Source organism: Pelecanus crispus, chromosome 12, assembly GCF_030463565.1.
Source record: "Pelecanus crispus isolate bPelCri1 chromosome 12, bPelCri1.pri, whole genome shotgun sequence".
Lineage (NCBI taxonomy): Eukaryota > Metazoa > Chordata > Aves > Pelecaniformes > Pelecanidae > Pelecanus > Pelecanus crispus.
Window position 1 is genome coordinate 9,778,972 of NC_134654.1, and position 23,601 is coordinate 9,802,572.

General features: G+C 42.8%; 1 protein-coding gene across 1 annotated transcript in view; it reads left to right on the forward strand.

Annotated features, from left to right (window-relative positions):
- LOC104033656 (sphingosine-1-phosphate transporter SPNS2-like) overlaps positions 1 to 23,601 on the forward strand; it is a 138,287-nt gene that overhangs the window by 102,304 nt on the left and 12,382 nt on the right. The window contains exons 10-11 of the mRNA XM_075720125.1: positions 7,001 to 7,099; positions 18,482 to 18,645. Coding sequence (XP_075576240.1) covers positions 7,001 to 7,099; positions 18,482 to 18,645 — 263 coding nt within the window. The remainder of the gene's footprint in view (positions 1 to 7,000; positions 7,100 to 18,481; positions 18,646 to 23,601) is intronic.

Sequence of the window (23,601 nt, forward strand, 5' to 3'; positions counted from 1 at the left end):
CAGGAGGAAACTGTCAGGGACTTTTCACCTCATGTCCTTCATTTTCCATTCTTTCTCCACCACAGAGCTTTTTAAGTCTTTCAAATCAGCAAGCTGACCTCAGCAGCTAGATTTTCATATGAAATAGTCTGGGCGTTTGTTAGAGAGCCTTGCATGTTTTGTAGATGCTTCCATCAGAGACGCACAGAGCCTATCAAACATACTGTATGTTGAAATCCCATTGTGAAGGAGGTTATTGCTTGTTGCTTATTGTATGAAAAAGAAAGAGACTAGGGCACAGAACCATTACAGGACTTGCCCGAGGTCTTTTGGCAGGTTGTTGACAGAACTAAAAATATAATCAGTCTGGCATCAAAAGAAAACTCCCTTGACTTGTATTTGTTGCTTATGCAAACACCAATGAGAAGACAATCTGGCTCAGTATTCCTAGATATAAAGATAATGGTGTTGATATATTGATTCAGCAAAGAACTTCAAACTTCTGCTTAAGTTCTGTTTATGATTTAAATTCAAGGTTGTGTTAATATTTGAAGGTAGCTCTGTAGTTGCCATAACTGTGTTGCCTGATGAACTTTCAGTCTTTAACTCATTTGTGCAGAGAACGCTTTGGGAGGTGGGGTGGGGTGGCTAATTCCACTTCTCTCAGATGTGAATAAAGCATGGAGAAACAAAGGTTATCAGTGTACTTCAGTAGCGTTAGATAGCTTCTAATTACCAAGGTTGGTTCCTCCTACTAGTTTAACTTTAGTCTGAGAGAGCTCTGCATGGGCTGAACGGGTGTTTACTCTGTACTTATATGGGTTTTGCAGCTTGTGCTGAGTTCAAGGCTGCTGTGGCCATTCATTAAGTGGTATCTCAACACTTGGACAGACGTGCAGTCTACAGACAACTGTGTTAAGGAAGAAATTGTAGTACAGTATTTGTAGTTGCTTATTACTGCCTCCTGCCAGAGCTTCCTGTTGCATCCTGCCTTTGGCTGTGATGTTCCCAGGGAGCGCTCCCAACTCTCTCTGGTCAGAATTAGCTGATGGGCTTAAATAGCACATCTTTTATATCCTCACTAGCATTGGCTGAAACAAGTAAGGGCTTGGCCATGGAGCCGATCTGCTGTCCTCCAGCAGTGACTCTCAAAGAGCAGCTGAGGTAGTCATCTCTGCTGCCAACATAGCGCAGCTGGAGGGAGGGTACCTGTCGGACATGTTCAAGGCCCTCCAGAAAATCTGTGCCAGAGAGAGAGCTGAAACGTGACCTACGTTGTCTCAAGCTAACCCCAAAAGACATTCAACCAACTACTTCGTTATATCAAGTGTACTAAAGATGCCATCATTGTCCCATTTTAATTACTGAGATTTTTTGTGTTGATTTCAATGTGACTTCAGAATCCTGTAGCTTTTTAATAGCTTCTGTAGGGTTTGCCGTCTGTCTTACCAGCATCGTATAGTCAGTTGCATTTTGTAGGGATGCATTTGCAGTTATTTATGTTGCTTTAGTGCAAAAGAACTCCATAAAAATGATTGGAAATAATTGGAAATAATTTCTTGGTTCCAATTTCCAAAACATGGGAAAGAAACTAAAACCATGTTAAAAATTGGATTTTGGTAATTCATGCCAACTCTTAAGCTAGCTGTTCTCTTGTCTGTTTAGAAGAATGAACGGAGTGTCATATATGATGTCCAGCTTAATGCATTATCAGCACAAGTAGACCTGCAGAAGTGCTATACAAATAAATGTAAACATCCACTTAGATCAATGCAGGCCTGTAAACAGATGGTCTGAAGTGCATTCATGTTACACAAGGGGTTTGAGAGGATGTTTAGTCAGACAAAAGGTGAGAGCCAGGGCTATAACCATGTTTGACAGACAGCTTTATAAGAATTCCTAGCCAAGAGAAAGGTGTGGATATGCTTTAGCGAGATGCACTTTAAATGTTTCACAAATTAATTTCTACTGATTACTATTTATTTGGTGTAATCAGAAGTGTGTCAGTTCTTGCCTGCAGCTGGTAAGGAGCTTAAAAGCATTATTAGCCTAAGCTTAACAACACATTCATCGTATACATAAATATTATCCTGTTTTCATGGATAAAAAGCTCTCAATACTGGCTGAACACTGTTCCCACTTTCTTCATTATGCCAGAAGTGAGGCTTTTTGGAAACTGCATCCCAAATGATTTATCATAGCTCTCCCAAGATTTACAGATCTCATGACTGCTTAAGAACCCTATCGGGCAAGTTGGTAAGCATCTTCAGAGGTTTTGCAAGTTTAACTTCCTTGGCAAAACAAGGATGTTTGCTTACTATCTTCAAATTTAATTGTTGGCTCTTCACAGCATCGTGCTTCCATTGCATCTACCGTTCTTGCCAGTGTAACAGTCGGTGTGCAGCACCTCAAATTGTCTGCAGTAAAAGGTGCTGAGTGCTAGGTTTGATAAACTGTCAGCACTGCAGAATGTACTGCACTGCTTGAGATTTTAAAAGGCTGGTATTTGTTCCAAATGCAAATTTGTACAAAACATGCCTTATTCTCCTGAGCACCACTCTCCAAATCTCCTCCCAGGCACATGCTCAGATAGTGCTTAGGGAAGGGGGGGATGTTTCTTATGGACTATGGTAATTATGAAACAGATTTTATCAGCCATCTTTGCAAATTGGCCTCAAAATTACCAGAACCCCAAAGTAGCATTAAAACTGCCTTGTAACAGCAATAATGAATGAGCTTCAGTGCAGCAGGCAAATGTGTAACATTCTGAGACACACTGAGTGCTTGGGACTTTGTCGAATCTGATCCTAATATTGGGGTTTTTCCTCTACAGCACATCTCAAAAATAAAGATGATGGACAGAGGCTTGGTGGCATTTCTGTGTAAGAGCCAGCTGGCAATTTGAAGGGCCTCAGCTATTGCGATCAGAATCTCTTTAGGTCTTTGCTGAGAAAAGCCATCCTCCAGTTTATGCAAAGTCCTGACGCTCATGCAAAAAAATACTCTGCATATTTATTTTTTCTTTTAAAACATTAGTTCTTTTTAAATGGTCATAAGCTGCCACGGAGGAGCCGCTTTGATGTTTTGCTGTAGCGTCAAAGTCTTCCTTTAGGCTTGAAACTGGCATAGGCTGGTGCTCAGCTGTGCCACAGGCATGGAGGAATGTTGCTTTTGTTCTGATTGTCTTCCCTATAAATAAAACCCAATTATTTATGTAGTATAAAATATTGCCCTCTTTTTACAGCTGAAGATAAATAGCATTTCCAGAAGTTCTCATGGTTGCTTCTCTTAGTGTGCCTCAACGCATCAGTAATGTGAGTGCTGTGGTTTAGATGTAAGGCAGGATGAGGAGTGCCTTTGAATGAAGGTACACAGCCCACTTCAAACACTTGAGCGCAGCTCTGACCAGGAAGGACGTGCCAAGGGGCGTCTCTGCAGTTCTTCTGTGGGCCAAGGGTTGCAGATGGCTATGTACTGCTCCATGTTGTGCTGTGATTTGGAGACCAGCCTCCTTCTACTTCATTTAGAAGTATTTTTTCAGACAGTGTCTGCCTAGCTTGAGCAAAGGGTCTCTCTCAGGCTGGTTTCTCTGGATCACAGCCTTTGCCTTTTCTGAACAGTAGTTACAACAGGGACACCTGGGCTGCTTCCAGGCTCTGTCCATGAGTAGAATGGGGTTAGCATGTGTTTCCTTGCCTTTGGTGCTGGAAGAGGTCGGTGTGCATTGTCCTGAAGATTACTGTCTAACCCAGAGAGGATAACAAAGTGTTTTAGAGAGTAGAGATTTCTATCAAAGAAACATCAGAACTTACCTCTTTGGCACGTGGCCTTTTGCTGGGAGAAGGGTGATCTCTCCTTGGCTTTCCTGGTTAGCTTATTTCAGACCGACTCATTCTGTTGGTTTCACTACAGGAAGGGGATGTCAGCAGTAAACCACGGCCTTTCTGAACCTCTATTTAAAGAGCAGAGGTTTGCCAAAGCTGCTTGGTCAGCCTCCCTGCCCATCCTCTGTGCTGCCTGCCTCTGAACCTGGAGTCAGAGATGAGCCAGGACAATCCCACGGACTTCCGCCTCAGCTGCTGTGGCTCTTCCACCTCCAGTTTCTGTGGGATGTTCAAACCAGGCCATGGATGGTTTGAATTTAGGTCTATTTTAGTATCAAAATGCCCATTTAGAGCTGTAATTTACTGCTGTCTTCCTAGAACAGTAGATAATGTTTGCTACCAACTACTTCCTGTCCATCAGAATAAAATGCCTTTTAAGTAGGGATAGGGTGGAGTATTTTTTGGTGTTTTGGAGATGCTGGTTTAAGCCTTTTTTTCTTTCCAGTATCTTTTTAGAGGAAGAGGAAAAATCTCATGTTTGTTTGCTTGCCACATGTTGAGTTTTTTGTTTGGGGGGTGTGTGTGGGGTGTGTTTGTCTTTTGAATTCCAGACTAAATTTACTAAGTTTTGGCACTTCATAGTGCCAAACCATATTGATGGTTTCAACCATCAATAACTCATTTAGCTAGGCAAACTGAAAACTTGCTGGAAATTGTATTGCTACTCACAAAACTGTATGTATGCATAATACAGATATACATGCAAAATTATGTCTAATATGTGTGTGTGTATTCATGTGTATAAATATATATGTGCACACACACATTTGATGTAGGTATCATTCAAATTTCTTTCTCCAGTTGGCACCAATTCACTGCCACTCCCTGAAAATGGTAAGTTTTTTAATAAATTTGCCATTTTGCTGAGAAAATGGATAGACCTTAGAGCCAGGCAGGCTTTCTTCTCCAGATTTGTTAACATAAACATTATAGAAAGAGTAATATATTAATGTAAGTTTAAAATTCCCTGTTTCACAGATATACACAACTCTGGACTCTTGAATTAGGTAGAATTTCACTTTATCTTCTCAGATGCCCTTTTTCAAACAGCTCTTGCAGAATGCTTCTCCATTGCACCTGTGTGAACTGGGGCCAGGTGGGAAGAGTAACAATAACTCTCTTCTCTCTTTTTTTTTTTTTCTTCTTCTTCTGTCTAATCTATCCAGGTTGCACCCATTGCCCTGCATCTTTGGGGAATGGTAATGAATCGTGTGGCTCTCCTACTGTTTCACAGTGTGACCTTCAGTACGTTTCTGTCTCTCTAATAAAGTCTAGACCTTATTTTCCTCTTGGGATTTCTGTGAGCCTTCAAGTCTGTTTTGAACTCCAGGATGCAAAAGGAGGACAGTGTCTAACATCCGCAGCCAGGTGGCTGCTGTGGATCTGATCATCTTTTGCTCTTCTGTTGCACGACAGGAATTTAACAGGGTACCCATTTAATATGTGCATTAGCAGTGTGCATTTGCAGCTTTGTCAAACCAGTAATGAAAGAACTGGCAGGTCATTTTGAAAGCACATGGTAAAACCCTAAGGAAAAGCATTAAATCTAATTTTACCCATCATTCATAATTGTCTCTGCTTGGAATGAGATGATCATTCTACATAGGCATCAGTTCTCTTCTAGCATGGATTTTCTCAGTGCTGTTTCTTTTCTTTCCTTTTTTTACGGCTAACTCTTTCCACTGCAGACAGGGCAACTCACCTTCCTTAAGAGGAAGTGTTAAAGCACTGAAACAGTGCATCAGATCCTGTGTCCTGAAATATGCTGCTGTTGAGCAGCGAGTTCTCCTTACTTCAGTCAGCTAAGGTAAATTGATCTCTGTGTATCTCTAGCTGGGGATATGCCAGTCCTGAAATGTCACATTTAATTAATAAATGACTTCAGGAAAGGATTGCAAGAATGAGTTGAAATCTGGGAAGGCACGGCTTCTGAAGAAAGACTAAAGGCAGCCCATCAGAGAGAAAGTGGACAAGTAAAAGGGATCATGGTCTACAAATAGCTAAACAAGAAGGTCATTTCTGGCAGGACAGCTCTTCAGAGCAACAGAAAAAGGCAGAACAAGATTCAGTGATTAGAAGTGGAAACAAAACTCACTTGGATTTAGAGACCTATTGAATTCTTCATTACTTTCAGCCGACCTATTGAATTCTTCATTACTTTCAGCCTTCAAATCAAGACAGAATCAATTTATAACCTGGGATATGTGGACTTGATGCAGATGTTCTTAGCCAGCTTCTTTCACAAGTTTTATGCAGGAGACAATTACTTTTTTCTGCTCCTAAATGTGTGTTGTAAAATTCAGGTCATTCCACAGGACAGGGGTTTGTTGGGGTTTTTTTTCTTTCTTTTTTTTTAATCTTTCATCCCCTTCCATGGTTAGGGCTCTCTTTTCTGGGAGGTCTGGTCCCTTAATGGGGAAGTAATCTGTGTTTTCTGTTGATCCTCTGTACTTCTGCAGGACTTGGTTGAGGGTGTCGTGTCCTATTAGAGGAGTGGAGACCCAACTACAATATCTTGGCTATGGAAAATTGTCCTAATGTGTCCTTCTCACTTTTCACAAGTAGAATAGCAAATTTTTGAGAAAAATACAAAGTGGCTAGAGATGGACTGGGAGGGGAGGATGTATGACCTTTTGTGCTGATGTGAATTGCTTATGGTTTAGGAAACAAAATGATATCTTTATTATGGAAGAAGCACTATATCCCAGGTTACAGCAAAGTCCTCATTTGGAAGGCTGGCAGTGCTGAGCAAGTTACGTGCTGCAGGCAACCTCGAACTTCACTCTCCCCATCAGCCAAGCAAAATACAGGCTGAGGAGCAATAGTAAAGTGTCTCACGGGCAAAGTTGTTAGTCAAACTCATGCATTCAGGGCTGCTGAGAGGAGTGCAGACTGGACAGAGCTTCCTTCCCTGAACACCTGCCATCAGGAGGACTTGAAAGGCAGGAGGGGTAGCTGAGCTCCCCAGTTGCTTCAGCCACCCGTGGACTGGGCAGTGGCTGTGCCTGCCACTGACATCTGGGGAAGCTTGTTTACTTTATCCTGACCTGGGTATAAACTGAGCAATACGAGACAGCTGGACAGGTTCTTACTTCAGTTTCCTTATGTATTTTTTATTTCTTTCCCCTTCTTTGCAGTATGTGGTCATTCCAACACGCCGTGCAACCGCAGTGGCCTTGCAGAGTTTCACTTCACACCTCCTGGGAGATGCTGGCAGTCCTTATCTGATTGGATTTGTAAGTGCTCACAGCAGGTTTTGGCAGGGTTGTGTGCCCATGTTTGTTTTTACTAACTGCTTATCTAAAATGCCAAGTTAAACCGTGCTAGGGAAGGAAGGCCTGTATTTATCAGCAGAACGGGAAGCGGTGCAGTGCAATGCAACTTTTTTACATGCTTATGTTATCGGTGGGCTACAATTCAAACCTGGAAGGACCACTTCGGCATGAGAAGTGACCTCCTAAAACGTTTTAGCCTAGGGCATTTGTAAAGCTTATAGACAGCTCTGTAAAGGGAGAGCAGTTGCTTCTGTGGTGTGGACATAGGTCTCTCAGAAATTAGATTGGAAGAGTCATGTGTGTGTGTGTGTTTGTGTTTAACTGTTAATCTGGTCTCATAAACCAAGTATCTATTGATGGGTGGCAACATGCAGCTCCTCTGACCTGCTGATATTTTGAACCTGTTTTGTATGTATGATAATAAATGATGGTGTAAAATCCATGGCACAATGGGCATGTATGTTTTGGGGTTTTTATTAGTATTCCTTTCTGGTGTGTATGCTTTGGGTTTTTATTAGTAGTATTCCCTTCTATTACTGTGGCAGTTGCTGGCCTTGGTCTGACTGGTGATCTCCCTTATTATGCCACCATTATCCTAGTGCAGAGCAAAACAAAAGACCCTGCTCCAAAAGCTGGCAATCAGAGAATATTCACAGTCAAAAATATAAGGCCTGGGAAATGTAATGAGGAAAAGAAATGTAGATATCCTGGAGTAATTCCTTTCCCTTGCACCCTTCTGTGGAGTTGATGCACTGAGTTTCAGAGAACACAGATTGTCCTTTATAAAATATAGTAGCTTCCATGTAAAGCCCTAAGTAGCACTGCCTATGTTGTGTTGAAGGTGCTACAATTTTCCAGTGATGTAACTGGGATCTTCACTAGTCTCATCACCTGAGAGACAGAACTTTGATGTGCTTGTCCAGCTCAGTACTGCTGTGTGACACAGCTGCTGGGTGCTGTGGACCTTTTTCTTTTTAAAAATGTCATTTCTCATCTATTCATCCCATAGACACTGGTGTGTGTTATCTATACATATTTATTTATATATATTTAATTTTGTGTGTATATATATATTTAAATACACATAAATATTTACTCTTGAATGCCAGCTCCCAAAAATGATACAGTTGCTCCATAGCCCTCTGAACCATACATGAAGAGACAGATACAGATAAGGCTGAACAGACCAAAGAAATGAGAAATGTCTCAAGAGAATAAGTATGTACAATTTGGCTTACTCTTTATTTACTTCAATGTTCTGGGCACCCAGGGAGAAATGATCTTATTTTAGAAATTATTTGGAAGTGGCAAGAACAAAGGAATCACTGGAAGAGACTGCTTTGTGCAGGGCAGGCGACATGGGGAATGTCAAGTAGGAGAATGAAATAAGCAGGCCAGTGTGCTTTGAAAGCAGGCGCCAGCAGTGAGAGGCAGGGTCTGAGATGCAGCTGAGTCTGTCTCAGGTGACTCTGCTGCACGTTCATTCTTTTTCTTATGTAAGAGGGATATCCGGGAGGAATGGCGAGGACCCTGAATGACTGCAATTAATCTTGAAAGTTGCCTAGGGCTCTTTAGTGTCACAGATTAAAAAAAAGGACCTTGGTTGTAGAAAATAATGTGCCTTGCCCTTCTGGTATTCAGAGATCAAGCAAGTTGTGAGTTACTTAAGGATGCCTGCCTGAAATATGCTTAACCCCAATTTAATAGCTGCCTTAGGCTTTCTTTAGACTGGAAAAATATTAATTATGATTTTGAATTACTCTTTTCTAATGTACTTGTTGGGCAGTTCTTGTTTGGGAGGAGACTACTCAAGTACAAGGCTCTGTGGTAGGAGAGCAGGAGCAAAGCACTCATGTCATGGAAGGCACCAGCATCCATTTCTGTAGCCTCCGGACTGGCTTGGCTGACTCATGCTCCCTGTGCTACACTGACTGAAAGGTCAACTGCAGCTTTCACATAACACAGAAAAACAAATACTATTTGATTGAAGTGAAAGGACAAACAGCCAACTTCTCCACCAGAGCTAAGACAAGCCATCAACTTGATTGTTAAAAACTGCAGGTGTTTGTCATTGGAATTGTCCAGCTGAGTTATAGGATGGAGGCCTCCACGCAGGATGTCTCACTTGGGCAGGTTACAAAAGCGGCTTGCATTATGACTAGGATTTTCAAGGCAGCCTATGGGAGCTAAGAAACCTACTTCTGTTGTCTTTAGGGGAAATTTGGGAACCCAATTCCCATAGTCCTTCTGGGAATCCCCAGCCTGAGGACATCAACTCACACTGCTGTTATTCCAGAGTTACCATGAAGCAGACGAAGAGCAGGGTGTAGGTCTTGAAAGAGAGAGGCAGAAGGCAGGATAAATCAAATGAACTGCAGTAACAGGCATGCTCAGAATTGGTGAAACTCAGCCTCCTGATCACTCAGGGTTCAGCTGAGATCCTGGAGATCTGCCATTTCTTCTCACTGTTTACTGAATCTCCCTCACTACATGAGTAGTGTTTTGATCAAATATGGCTGGAATCTTACATAGTTTTGGTGAGTTCATAGTGAGATGCCCTTGAGCAGTGCCCTTAATAAAGAATCAGATACCCGTGTCATTGTAGGACTAAGCTGTCGCAGGCAGTTGTCTCTGTTTGCTGGATACCAGTAAATGTTGTATTGATCTTGCAGTCCTCGTGTGGAACTCAGCAGGTACTTCACAGCTGCAGCCTCATGTGTGTGATTGCTCCCTTGCTCTGTGGTGTGCCGTAAGAGTTGAAGTTCAGACTCAGATTTTTCTGTAATCTCCCCCAGTTCCAAATCTTGCAATGCAGTTCCTTACAATCACTCAAAGCACCAAATACGTGTTAATGTTTAAAAGCTAAGTGGAAGGAAGCATGTATGTATGGTTATTTTTCATGTCTCTTTAAATATTGATAACTTTTATTATGGTAAAAAGGCTTAAGACTGACTTACAAAGTTATGCAAATGCAGTTTTAGTGTGGCAGCTGTAATTTGTGAAGGTTTTACTTCCTGCCAAGCACTGAGATCAATTACTATAAATCAGTGCTGCCTATTTATTCACAAATAAGAATAGGCATTGCTGCACTATTTCATTAGATGAGACAGCTTTTATTCCTGGATAACTGTAACTTTTTCAGGACCTTTGTGATAACCTGCAGAGTTTAAGTAATTCCTGTTTAACAACTTGGAGTATAACTTCATGCTTTATTCTTGAGGTAGTCAGTGAGAAATTTCACCTGTTCAGTGCATTACACCCAAATATCTCTAGTACTTCTCTGTCTTTGAAAGGTCACACTATGCAGACGCGGTTGCTGAAGCACAGAACAATTAAGAGAAATACCCCAAATCTCACCACTTATGTTGAGTATCAGATAAAGGTCTTCTAACTGCTCTTCCTGTACCCTAATACCTAGACAGCATTTCAGACTCAGAAGAGCTGTGTGGAGGTAGCTAGCAGCAGAATGTGAAATACAGTTAACTCTTCTCTGCATCATAGCTCCAGCTCTTTGTATAATTAATTCTGGTTATATCTCTGTTGCCCTTTAAAATTACATAATTGTAAGAAGTGCCAGTGAGTCTGCGCTTCTGTGTTCATCTGTGCACGTGCATGCATGAGCCTGTTTTCCCTACTCAGGGTTTACATTATTCCTTCACACAGTGGTCTCCCTCTGCTCGCTGACGTACTCTTTTGCTTCAGCAAAACCGAGTACAGACAGTGATTTTTTTTTTTTTTTTTTTTGGAGTCTGTGCCTTGGTACTTTTTCTTTCCTTCCTCCAAGTCAGTCATTTGCTTCCTATCTGAGCACAGCACTGCTTTCTTCTTCCATCGTTGCCTTACTTCTAGCGCTGGCTGCGATGAGAAGCGGGCACCTACTGCAGCCTTTGTTCTCTCTACATGGGCCAGGGAACTTGCTGTTGTGTGCGCACGCTGTCCTTGCTGCTCTGGTGCTGTTGGCTCTCCTGTTAGCTTCCTGCTTTATTAAAATCTTTCTCATCTCCCCTGTGCAACCATCCATCAGGTCTAGGGATTGAAACCTGTCTGTATGTTTGGCACCTAGCAACATCAATGTGTGAGGATGGTGTTTTAAAGTGCCAGAGATCAGCTCTCCTCCACCAACACCTTTTGATGGGCTAAAAGCTACTCCCTGTACTCATCTGGTGGTGGTTCCCACCTGTCCTGACCTCCTTGGCTGCTGCATCTTCAGTTTTACCTGAGTGATGCAACCTCCAGCCAAGCAGCGTCAGGACAGTGTGCCATGGTCTGGCAACCAGGCTCTGTGAGACGGGGGACCCCGATCGCTCATCTGTGTGCCTGAGGGTCATCCAAAAGCTCTCCCCATCTGTCCATCTCTAGTTACGCAAATGGCAGCATTACCCGAAATACTGGGTTTCTGACAGCCTCCTCTTGGCAGACACCGTGACCGAACGCTGCATCAGTTTGCGGTGCCCAGGCATGCTGGTTCGCCTGGCAGCAGAGATCACAAGTGTCTGAACAGGCATCTTGCCTTTGAACAGTCTCCTTTCGAAAGAGAGGTCTGAGTGTGAGTGACTTTGTAATTAATTGTAAGCAAATCTGAGCTGTTCTGTTTTGAAGGGGGTTTGTGCCACTCCTAGTATTACCTGGAAAGATTTTAAGAATAAGCCTGTATCACTTGTCACCCTTCACTTTTCTCCCTTCCCCAACTTTCTTATGTGAGTAGGTTGATAAACTAGATCTAATGAGCTACTTAAATAGCAAGAATGCTAATGACCTTCCTTTATCAAGTAGTTAGCAGAACAGTGTTAATTATCACTGGTGCAGAGTATCAGGGAAGGCAGATCAGCATTTGATTAGGGGCAACTCAAGGAAAATTGTAGTAAATGCAGCAATTAAGATACTTTTTTAATGAAAGTTATAATTGGAGGTGTAGATTTCACAGCCTTCTTGTCCCAGTTTGAGATAGCCTTTTTGTTAATTTGGTTTCAAAGGTGTTTACCCATCCCAGTAAATATATATATATATAGAAAGTAGGTCTCTATGTAAAGACTTGCCTGCCTGAGAAAGCAGAATTCATGTTTTATGGTTTAAAATTCGTATTTTATGGTTTAAAATGCTGTGGCTACTTCAGAGTAGATCTGTGGATATGCTTACTCTGGAGTAACATTTTTTCCAGTTTAGTTTGCTAGATTAAAACAGGCCACAGCCTGTTGGGGCTCAAATCCACTGCTGTCTGACTTAAAAGCAGGGTAGTGGAATAAAGTGGATCGTTGCAATGTGATGCTGCAGTCTGAGCTTTTTGTCCCTGTCTGACCTGTGCAGCCATTCCTCAAATATGGCCCATTATGTGCTTGCTGGTGATTACACAGTACTGTCTCTTCTGCCAAAGCAGGGTGCGAGATGAACTTGAGTTCAAAAAGGCACGCTTATCCTCTAACAAAAATGTGCAAATTATGCTCCTAGCATCACTCTCTGTTTTACGGGCTATCGGGAGACATTCCACTGCTTTGTGGGATTAAGGATGGAACAGAGGTCTGTCTTGTTGCCTTTTGCAGCATATTACATGTTCTAATATTTATAGTATATGCGAGTGTGTATAGGCAGCATCTTCCATCACCTGATGGAGATAGTAGATGAAATGTGATACACATTTATGTTTTTAATTGTTCTTTCTTTACCAAGTGCCAGCTGCTTGACTGGTGTTCTCTAGTCCTAATGGTATCACTCCTCCAGCAGAGATCTTTCCCCACATTCATGCTTGCAAATGACCCAGATTCTGGTGGGTAAAATGGGACTTGCCCTTGCAGTCCAACATCGGATGTACACGTGTCAGGGAAATACTGTGAGGAAGAGAGCCCCCAGCCCCTCATCCTTATTATCTGTTTCTTCCAGCAGTAACTTTGAGGATTTCTCTGGTCCTGGCTGAGCTGAGTAATTAAAAGCCTTTGTCATAGTGCATGGAAAGGCCAAATCTTTGACATGGCTGTCAGCTGCAAGAAAACGGGGAGAATTAAGCACCTGGAGACCAATCCACATAGGATTTATCTCCTCATTGCAACGAGCTAACAAGCTTCCCACTTCTGATGACTCAGCAACAGACAAGATTTAAATCTGCCCTAAAAACCCAAATGACTTCCCATATATAAAATGCTCTTTGCCAAGGGTTCACAGCCTGTTCTGGTTTTTTTCCAGAGCTGCTGTGCACCTGTCATTTCCCGTGACTTTGGTTAGAAATGCAGGTTCTCAGTATTTTTGATAAACAGACGTTTAAAGTATGTAAAAGTCTCTCATTAAAGGAAGCCCAGAAATGCAGAGCTGATCGTTGTTTCGCTCCAATGTTTCAGGCTCTGCCCCATCTGCTCTCTCACTCCTTCTGTGCACTAAAAATCTCATTAAATAAGTGGCTTCTTTCTCTGAGCTGCCAAGGATCCTGTCCACTCCCAGTATGGACATGGAGTTTTCATGGTGCTGAGCATCTTTCAGAACGAGGTCTCCAATTTCTGCAACATGGGGGAATGACTTCCTTCTCCTGGGATATACAGGGAAGGGGCCTGTGCTGCAAGGAGTGATGGGGGACAGGGATGCTGCTGAAGGGTGTGCTCCCAAACTGTGATCCTGTGCCACAGACATTATTTCTACAAGTAACTGGGCCCCCCCCATCCCTACACATTTAGGTACCTGTGCCCTGTCATGCGAGCCATGTTCCTCGATTCCACATTCCCCATTGTACAAGGCATCTTCTGCTGGGACAGGAGAAAGTCCAGCATTAACTTAGAAAATGCCTGAGCAGACCAGACCTGGAGAGAAAGGCAGTTAATGACATGAAGAAAATAGACTTTCAACCCTCTCCAGGGCAAATGTTGTCTGGAGGCAAATGTTGCTCTAATGCCAAGAGATCTACAGAGTCCATTTGCTAGCATCGCAAGCAGAAACCTCGATTGAGTCTTCTAATTTACTGCAGCCTTTTCAAGGAAGCAGCACCTATTTAATGCAGCCTGGTAATCCTCGGAGTGGGTACAAGGGCATAAACAGATGAGCCTGCCACCCGGGAAGCAGTGCAGGAATCCTTGCTATGGGTCTTGCTGGGGCAAACTTGGGTACCATGCACAAATGCAGGATATTGATATTGTCACCAGCCAAGTATTAAATTTGGTTGCAATCTCAAAAGGACACAATTAAGATTAACAGGATGTTTTGCTATTTTCCCCTCCCACTTTGAAACATGCCAATGTTAAAATTGAAATAACTTTTAGAATATAATTGCTTTTACCTTTCTGTGGCTTTCAGAATGAGTATCATAAAATAGTTGGCTTTACTTCCTCTTTTTATAATGTGTTTCTCATGCCATTTAGCACAGTATAAATGTTTGTGCTCCCCCACAGGTCCAGAAAATTGTTTACTTTTACTTTAGAAAATCCCTTATTTCTGGTTTCTGGTCTTCATTTGCATTCATATTAGATTTAAAAAAAAAAAAAAAAAAGAAAGAAACCTTTTACGTGGATCTCTGAATTCAGAGTGGGTGAACCTCAAACCATTGTGGTGACACTGTGGGGTTACAGGGAATGTTGTGTTAGGGAACTGTACTGAAGAGAGGAACCAGGGAGAACCTGGCTTGTATCAAATTGGTAATCATGAAAATCAGGTACTTGTGCCAGATACTGCAGTGGAAATATCCTTTTCTGTAGCAAGGTTTGTGCCCAAGAGGCAACGTCAGAAATTTAGAAAAATCAAGCAATTGCAGAGGAGTTTAGATGTACAATTAAGCAATGAGACAGGGTATGTGAAATTATGATTTCAAAGATGATGTTACCATTACACTGTCTGATTAGTAAACCAGTTTAATTTAACCGCTCATGCTGTTCAGGAGGGACAGTAATATAGCAGCAAGACATCTTTCTAGGGCTTCAGCCCACCTGAGCTTTTATTACATCAATATCCTGTCCAGTGTTCCAAAAAAACCAGCACATGCTTCCCAAGAAAGGTTCTAATGAAGTTTCCCTTTTTTCCTTCATTGTCTTCTGCACTCAGATTGAGACACACTCAGAGATTTTGTGTTTTTGGATCACGCCCACTGCAGCTATACTGTTCATTCTCCGGCAAGTGGGCATTTTCTGTAGCTGGACTCCATCCAGTTGGCTGCCACCAGCTGAATACATGCCATTTGTATTCTGTTGTAAAAATGCCATGAGCTGAAGTTTATTTAGCAAAGTCATTCCTCTTGGTCCAAGATCTATGTTACATAGTGAGGGAAAAGAAGATGTGAACTTTCATAGTTAGGATGTTATCAAAGATTTTTGATTAGACTGCAAAGCAACAGCAGGACTTCCTTATTGATTTTCCACCCCCAAGTTTTGGGTAAATGTTTTGAAGTTTTTTGCCACCTACCAATTGGCAGAACAAAGAAAGGAATCCCACATGACTCCATGCTGAAGAACTGGCACTGACTGTGCTTGCAAACCCCACTTTTTGTTACTCATGATAGAAGACGCTGAATATGATGCTAGATGGAGTCTTGCCAAATCACGGTTAGACAACTCAGGATGCTATCATTGCAAGGAGTCTGGAAAGCCGAAAATTGGCAATACAGAGCAGACCATTTGGCAGACAGTATGTCGTTCTTGGAGCCCAAGTCTGTAATTATGTCCTGTGTCCTCTTGAGAGGAGATGCCAAAGTTCTAGTCTTAGCAGGTGGCTTGTAACCGAGTGGAAGAAAACAACAGGGAATAGTGACTGTAAGTTAACAGCAAAAACATATTTGTGGGCCCTGATAAAGTTCTAGAGTTAAGAGATGCAGACATGGGTGAGGGGATTGTATGAAACCTAGATGAGAAAGCCCAGCTGGCTTGGTGGGAAGAATTATACCTTGGATGGGAGGAAACACTGCTTTTTATAAAACATGCACTTAAACAGTATGTTGGGTTAAAAATGAAAAAGGTAGCAGATTCCATATTAACATGATTTGTTGGTATAAAAGGTCAACATGATCCCTTAGAAGGGAAGGTGTGGGGCAAGCTGCATTGGAAGTTTTTATTTGTTGGAGACTTTACATTTTCAAAGCTGGTTTTGCCTTAGAATGTCATGTCATCCATAAGAGAAAGCAATCGGGAGCGCATGCCTAGCTTTTCATCCTCTGCTGCTGATTTATCATATCAATTTGTCGAGTGATTTATTGTCTGGTCCTTTTGGAGTCTAATTGTATCCATTCCCAAAAATGAAAAGTGGTTTAGAATTTCTAAATTTCTATTTTAGAATAACCTCAATTCTGGCTATTGCACACAGAGGGGCTGATTGAATGCCAAATTTTGGTTCATAATGAAGAGTGAGGGAAATGTTGGGAATTAAGGTGTCTGGATACAAGAGGGAATAAATTACCAACTGATGTCCCTGCCTTCTGGGTGCAGTGCATGTTCTGCTAATTTCCTGTGAGTGCATTCTCTACACATTCCAGTCTTGTTGCTATTTTTTAATAAGTCTCTCAGACTAATAGCCACTGTTATTTGCCTTCAGTATAAGGACTTTTTTAACCATCAGTTCTCATGAGACTTGTTCATAACAATCCTGTTTTTCCTTGTGTGTGTTATACACTGTGCATAAAGTTCTTTTTGAGAGGACAGGAACACTTCCTTAGCTATATCCCGAGCACCGAAATTTTCTCCTCGTCCTTTCTAGGGCAGGGAATGAAACAGAGAAGTCTGGCTAAAAACCTTCAATTCTTTCTGTAGGTGCACTCTTCCAGTGTTTATTCACTCCTCTCTACTTGAGAATGCTCCATCCTGAAAGACAGTCTTCTGCTCTTTTGTGTGCAGTGGTTTCACCTCCAGCAGCAGGCTGGCCGCTCCTCCTTTCCTTCACTCCAGCAGGAGCCAGGCTGAGCTGTAAGACGGGTATTAAGGCACTGAGACCAGCAACGCTCCAGAGTCTCCCTCCTAAAGCACACTCTGCGACCTGTTCATTTGAGTCCCCATGAGTGTCACCTTTCTGTCACCTTCTGTTGTGCTTGGCCTCTGCTGAGGCATCTCTTCACATACATTTACCTTCCAGGTCGCTACAGTTGGCTGCAGGGCTGTGAGCTGGTGATGCCTCCTGTGTGTGACATTTCCTCACTTGATTTTCAAGTGTCTTTAGATTTAAGCCTTCAATGTAGGATTTTGCTTGTAGTTTGTGTCTGACACTACCTTTTTCATTAGCAGCAATGTAGCAGTTTAGAAGTTGCTGCACAAGCTTGACTATTTCTGGAACAGATTTGCGTGTGTGCACAGCAGTAGGATTTTATGCTACAAATTTCCTGCAGTCTTTTGGTATAAAGTAGTATTTCTGCCTCAACAAAATGTCACAGATTAAAAACAGAGCTGGACATTTAAATGCCCAAAGCCTTGAGACTCTTCCCTACTGCTGCTACTGCTGTGTTGGATTTATGGAGAGTAAAGTTGTTTGCTGGACAGTGAATACTAAAATGCGATTGTTTTAGCTACAGTCATTAAATATTACTGAGTTTTAGCAAAAGCTTTTCATAATGAACTAAATACTGCCATTGCATGTCACTGCTCCTTCATGTAAACGCAAACTTTGTTCACTTTCATATAATTACACTTTTTGACTGTCAGAAGATGGAGGTTGCCTTAGCCCATAAACTTGGTGAGGCATGGTTCTTTGGTGTGAGTGCAGCCCCTATGCAACAGACCTTGTCTGAGCCTGGGGTGCAGAGTCACATCTTGTACACAATTACACTTCAAAGTGCAGCAAACTTAGTAGGTTAGGAGAGGGAACGAGGCCTGTACCTGACACAGGGATAAAACCATGTTAGAGTTCCATCTCTGAAAATCAGATGGAATCTCTGGGGTTTTGTTCTGTGAAAAACATTTCCCCCTTCCCATCCAATACACAGAAATGGAATTTAATACCTCCTTTTGTTGAAAGGTAGGTAAGGGGTAGGAGTAAACAGGACTTGATAGAAATGGAAGACTGGTCTCTCCATCACCCACCAAGCAATGCCGGTGTGGCCCTTGCCAGCACCCCAGGAGGCTTGGTCAGTACAGCGGGGTTAGACACCCACGCTTGCAGTCACTGAAGCAGCCAGGGAGAAGATGAAGAGAGCTGTGGGAAGAATAATAGATCAGGCCAGGAGAGTGACAGGGAGAGGAGAATCCCTGCCAAGCTGCTCACAGCATAAGTTGCCCAGGCTCCAGAGTGGCGTGTGGAAGGCTGAAGCGTGCAAAGGACGTTCAGCCTTTACTGAACATGCTGTTCCATTTTAAACAGCATGCGCATGTTCAGTGGGCAGTTTAGGGAATCATGTTCCCTTCACCATTATCATGCCTCTCTTTCATCTAAGTGACTAATTTTTTTGCCCTTTTCTCCTAGATCTCAGACCTGATACGACAAAGCACAAAGGAGTCCCCAGTCTGGGAGTTCCTCAGCTTGGGGTATGCACTCATGCTCTGCCCGTTTGTCGTCGTCCTAGGAGGGATGTTTTTCCTGGCCACAGCCCTCTTCTTTCTAAGTGACCGAGCCAAAGCTGAACAACAGTGAGTAACCTGGCAATTGCAAATGGGGAGGTACCGAAGCCTGTTTTCTGTCTTGAACGTTATGCTTGTACTCTTTTCCTGGCCTTGGTCTTTCCAGGTAAATAAAGGATGTTGGGTTGTGTGTTAAGAACCTCAGCTCAGCAGAGTGCATGAGGCTGCACGAAGCGCAGGGGCTTGGGTCATGCTGGCTGGGTATCCTTTACACGCTTCTGCTCTGATGGAACTCAGTTGTTGGCCAAACGGCCTGGAGGGGAGCACAGTATTTGAGATCACAGGCCCCTTTTACCCTTGCGTGAGCATGCCACAGCCCAGGCCATCTGTGGTGAGGGGTTGCTGTGTGCTGGAACCAGTGGACTGCTAGGTGAAGAGCAAGAGATACTTTACAGAGCTTGGTGGTCAACTTTGAGCCCACAGTCCCATCTCAGCCCCCTGTGCCCTGCTCACTACCTCCAATACACAGGAACGTTAGGCAAGAAGGAAGCAAGCTGTGTATGCGGGGACATACGTGCTCAAGGGTCGCTGTATTAAAGATAGTCTTTCCCAGTCCCTTATTGCAGCTTGTAAAAAAAAAGCTACTGTTTTTCAGTAAAGAAACCGATTCGGACCACCTCACGGTTGGCAACTACAGTAATTCAGAAGACGCTTCCACATGACATACAAACTTCTGGGGTTAGTCTCTTTCTCATAATTGTCGAAAAATAAGAGTATCTATGTATAATGTCATGCTGAATATCTGGGTAGTTGACTAGTCTGGTGTTGACTAGAAGTTGCCTTTGCCTTTCTCCCACTGGGAGAATGGGAAACACGCAGACATACAATGCAGACGTTAACAGCCTGTCATAGTTCTGCAGACAAAGAGAGCAGAGCATACCTTGCTGTACCTTAAGGAGAGGGGCCCTGGCATATCACTGTCACTAGACATAGTACAACTAGAAGGAAAATAAGGTGTTTGGAGGTTGACATAAGTGCATGAACAGTTTGGGTCATACTTTCTGGCTCACACCATCATATCAGATGGATGCAAGAGATTTGGAAGCAGTGCCACAGATGGTGCTGTGGCCCTGTTAAGAGTAGTTCTACCTTCCTTTTAATAATACGCACAAATACCAGAGAAAGGAAAGGTTTTCTGCCTTCTGGTGCCTTTAGATATATACATTCCCTCTATAATGAGATGGTTAAACATTGCAGAAAAAACAAGACCTCATCATGTATCTTATAAGAAGGTTAAGTCCTGCAGAGTTGAACTTCAGTGTGGCTTTGGAGATGTGACATGACTGATGTGTGCCTGGTTTGTTATCTGCATATAAGGGCTTTAAATTGCAAGAAGTGAAATTGGAGATTAGATGTTAGGAAGAACTTCCTACGAGAAAAAAGAGGTAAATGCTACAGCAGATTATTTGGAGAAGACATGAAAGCTGTCCTATGTTTCTGAAGGCATCCCTGGCTTGGTGTTGAGGCAGGAAGACGGGAACTGCTCGCTGGCTGCCTTCCAGTCCTGTTTCTGTAATTGTGCACGTAAGCTGTACATGCAAGTCTAAGTAGTGATCACTTGGGGACATGGCAAGATGAACATAAGTTTCGAGGTGCTCAGGGTGACTTTTTTTGATGCAAGGAGCCAAAAGTTCTATTTGGTGAGAGGGTAGTGATACAGTGCAGCAGACAGAATCCCCCTCGTGTAGCCGTAGTGTTAGCCTTTGCTCAGGGCCCCACCTGTTTCTAGGAAAACTTCAGTGTGTGTCTTCATTGTATTTAGAGGGGAGAGTGCTCGTTCCACTTCCTTCTAGTTACAGTGGAGATATGTGTCCCTTTGCACCACGTGTGTTGCCAGCATGGCATGACAGCATCTCAGGTGGCGAAGGAGGATTTCAGTATTCAGGTACTGATGAATTCCGGGTTACTCCCATCCTTATCAGCACGTCTAACCCCACCTGGACCTTTATACTGGGCAGTGCACTGCGGTATCCAGCCAGTATCACAGCTCCAGTGGAGTTCTCAAGGAAGAGGGCTTTCTCAGGAGGCTCTGCAGGTCGCAGGCTGGTCACTAACCGGTTGACTCTGCTTGGGTGCCAGTGCTGGTGTGTTTTACAGGATTGTTCTACAGTGCACCAAAACACCAGCTTTGCAGTAGTGTTACTGTGGGAGGGAGATCACATGTCCCAGCTCTGCTTTCTCCTGCATAAAAGTTTATTTGTTGCTGTCTAGCCTGAGCAGATTTGGTTGTACTCTGTTCACATCCAAAGCATACCAGCTTCCCAACCAGTCACTGGTCCACTTTTTGAAGAAACATATTCTTCAGACCTGGTTTTGTTGCGCTCTCTCCGCATCCTTCCCTTTTCTGGTCTGTCTGACTTACATTTGTTTATGAATTTTATATTATGCAGCCACGGATCCTTTGTGTTGCAAACTGGCTCAGATACAGAGGGAGAACTGTTGTCATAAATGATGGTTAACAAAATAATTTCTCTCAAATGACTCCTACTGCACTGTTTCTGGGATATGCCCGCTCCCATGTTAAAAATACCCTGGCATCCTACAGATTCCTGGAGAGTGCAGCTTATTTCAGGTTTGACACATTACTGAACAGTACAACGGTATCTTTAATAAGGTTGGCAACTGCAGAGAAAGGCTTCTCTCCCTGCCATGTGCAGTGGTGTCTGTGCTGCCGACTGGGTCTCCCGCCTGCCATTGCCGACAGGTTCAGTGGTCTCCTCAGAAGAATTTATGGGGGAGGATTTGTTCGTTATTAGCTGCATGCTTGCCTGTGAGAGAAAAGACAACAGAGCATTTTGCTATTAGCAGTTTAAAACTCCATGCTGGACTCCAAATCCGACGTCCGGCTCCCACCTATCTGACAGGCCATCTGCGCTTGGCGCTGCGCACCTTTGGCAAGGATAGCTTTCTGCCTGGCCAGTCCTCCCTCGTATCCTACCTATTACTTGCTGCGTACGGGAAAATCTCTTTTTCAAGATGCCTTGTTTTCCCTCTGCAGTCAGTCATGCTGCTCAGACAACAGGACTTGGAAATGTGCTTTGCCAAAAGAAATCAATTAACCTGCAGGAATCACAAACGCTGGTGTTACACGCCAGAGATTAAACCCATTCATCACCAGCAGGGTCAGGGCGCACGGGCCAGATGCCACAGACCTCTCTAACGAACTAATATGGAAGCAGAGAAGTGTAACGCTGCTCTCTGCAGCTCTGCCCATGGAAATTAAGCTTTCCCTGCTTTAATTTCTATGCTTCTGTGAGAAGTAGTTCAGGGTTTTATTGCTGGTATTTTTTTGTTTGTATGTTCCTTTGTGTATGTTCCTTTGTGTACTGGTCTCTGGGCGTTTGCTTAGAGATAATTTCTTCTTCCAGGCAGGACAGAGTATCAGGATAGCAACCTCTCTTTCCTGTAAAGCTTCCTCCAGTTTCCACCACACTTCCTTTCAAAAACAGATTTTCCAGGCTTTCAGTACTTTGTGACTTTTTTACACTACTTTTATCATTGCAACAATTCCTGGCATATTTTGTAGATTACTTTTTTAGCACAGGAATTCCAGTCAATAAGGCTGCCCCTCTCACAAAAACACTCATGAGAAAACTTTCTTTATACAGCAATTCTTTTTTTTTAAAATCATGATTCTTTTGTAACTATTTTCATGCTGCTTCAGAAGTCTGACAGCTTCAAGAGGCTTTTAGTAAATTTAGGACTAGCAGAGAACATGATACAGTACATCACACTGTAATATAATCCAATCATTTTAGGTGCAATTTTTATAACACAAATTTAATCCCACCCTTCCAAAGTGATAAGAGAGAGAAAATGGTTAAGAATGTTTTCTGTAAGAACTCTTATGCACTAGTAATAATAAATACTTCAGTTCTTTTTTAAACCACTCAACTACAATTCCTGCTGTGATTTCGCTTGACTATACTGTTGTTCCTTTCCTGTTCTGTAGTAGTGCAGTGGAGGGTTAAAGCAGTCATATTTTATTTCCAAGCATTACCATGCTCTGTACTGTATTTCTCTTACCTGCTTGATGAAAATTTGTGAGACTCAAGCTATACTTGGACATCCTCTGGAAGACGATAAGTACAAGTAGAGTATCTTGCCATGGAAGACCCCTACAGAAATGGATCAGAAACCTGATGACCATACTTTTATTCCTTACCTCCATCACTGCTACCTGTGCAGCCTTGGCAGATACCAGCCAGAAGGCAACTTTCAGAAGTCAGGAGTACTTCAGGTACTTCACTCATTGGATGTAAAAACTCAGCACTGCTGAGAATTGCATCTGTGGTCTGTCTGTGTGCTCTTCCTCACTCATAATGCAGATAACTTGAAAAAAACAAAGCTTCACCCTAGAGAGCTGCAGAAGAAATGCCTACATTGGTACTTATTAGAAGCAATGGCTTCACCAGTAATTGGGAAGAATGTGCTGCTTTTATTATGAAAAGGAAAGGGAAAAAAAAAAGTCCTTTCTCCAAGCTGTGACAACTTTTGGGTGCCCAGGCATATAAATCACTGTAATGTAATTAGCGTGTAACATGATTCTTTTCTGGGCAGTCAGCGTGAGTGTTAAGCATCTGAAGCTTTGCTGAGCAATGACCCTCTGTCTCTGCACAGGCACAAACCTGTAGGACCACTGGTGCTCTGCAGCAGGTGCACGGTGATTCTGCAGTCCTCTCCCCAACGTCGGCCACTCCCAGCCGTTGCTGTGGGAAAACCCAAACTCACCTAGATTTTTCCTGAGAAACACCACCCTGTGCAGGTGTGGAATACTCTACCCTTCAAAGGATTTTTTTTTTTTTTTTTAATAATTTTTTAATTTAATCTCTGATTTTATACCTGGAAGCATGGGGTTTTTTCCCCATGTCCTTTCAGAGGTACAGAAGGATGCTCTGGATCAATATCCATTTTATAATTGTTCGGTCCCTCCCTGCATCCTGCATGATATATGCTGGATGTTTT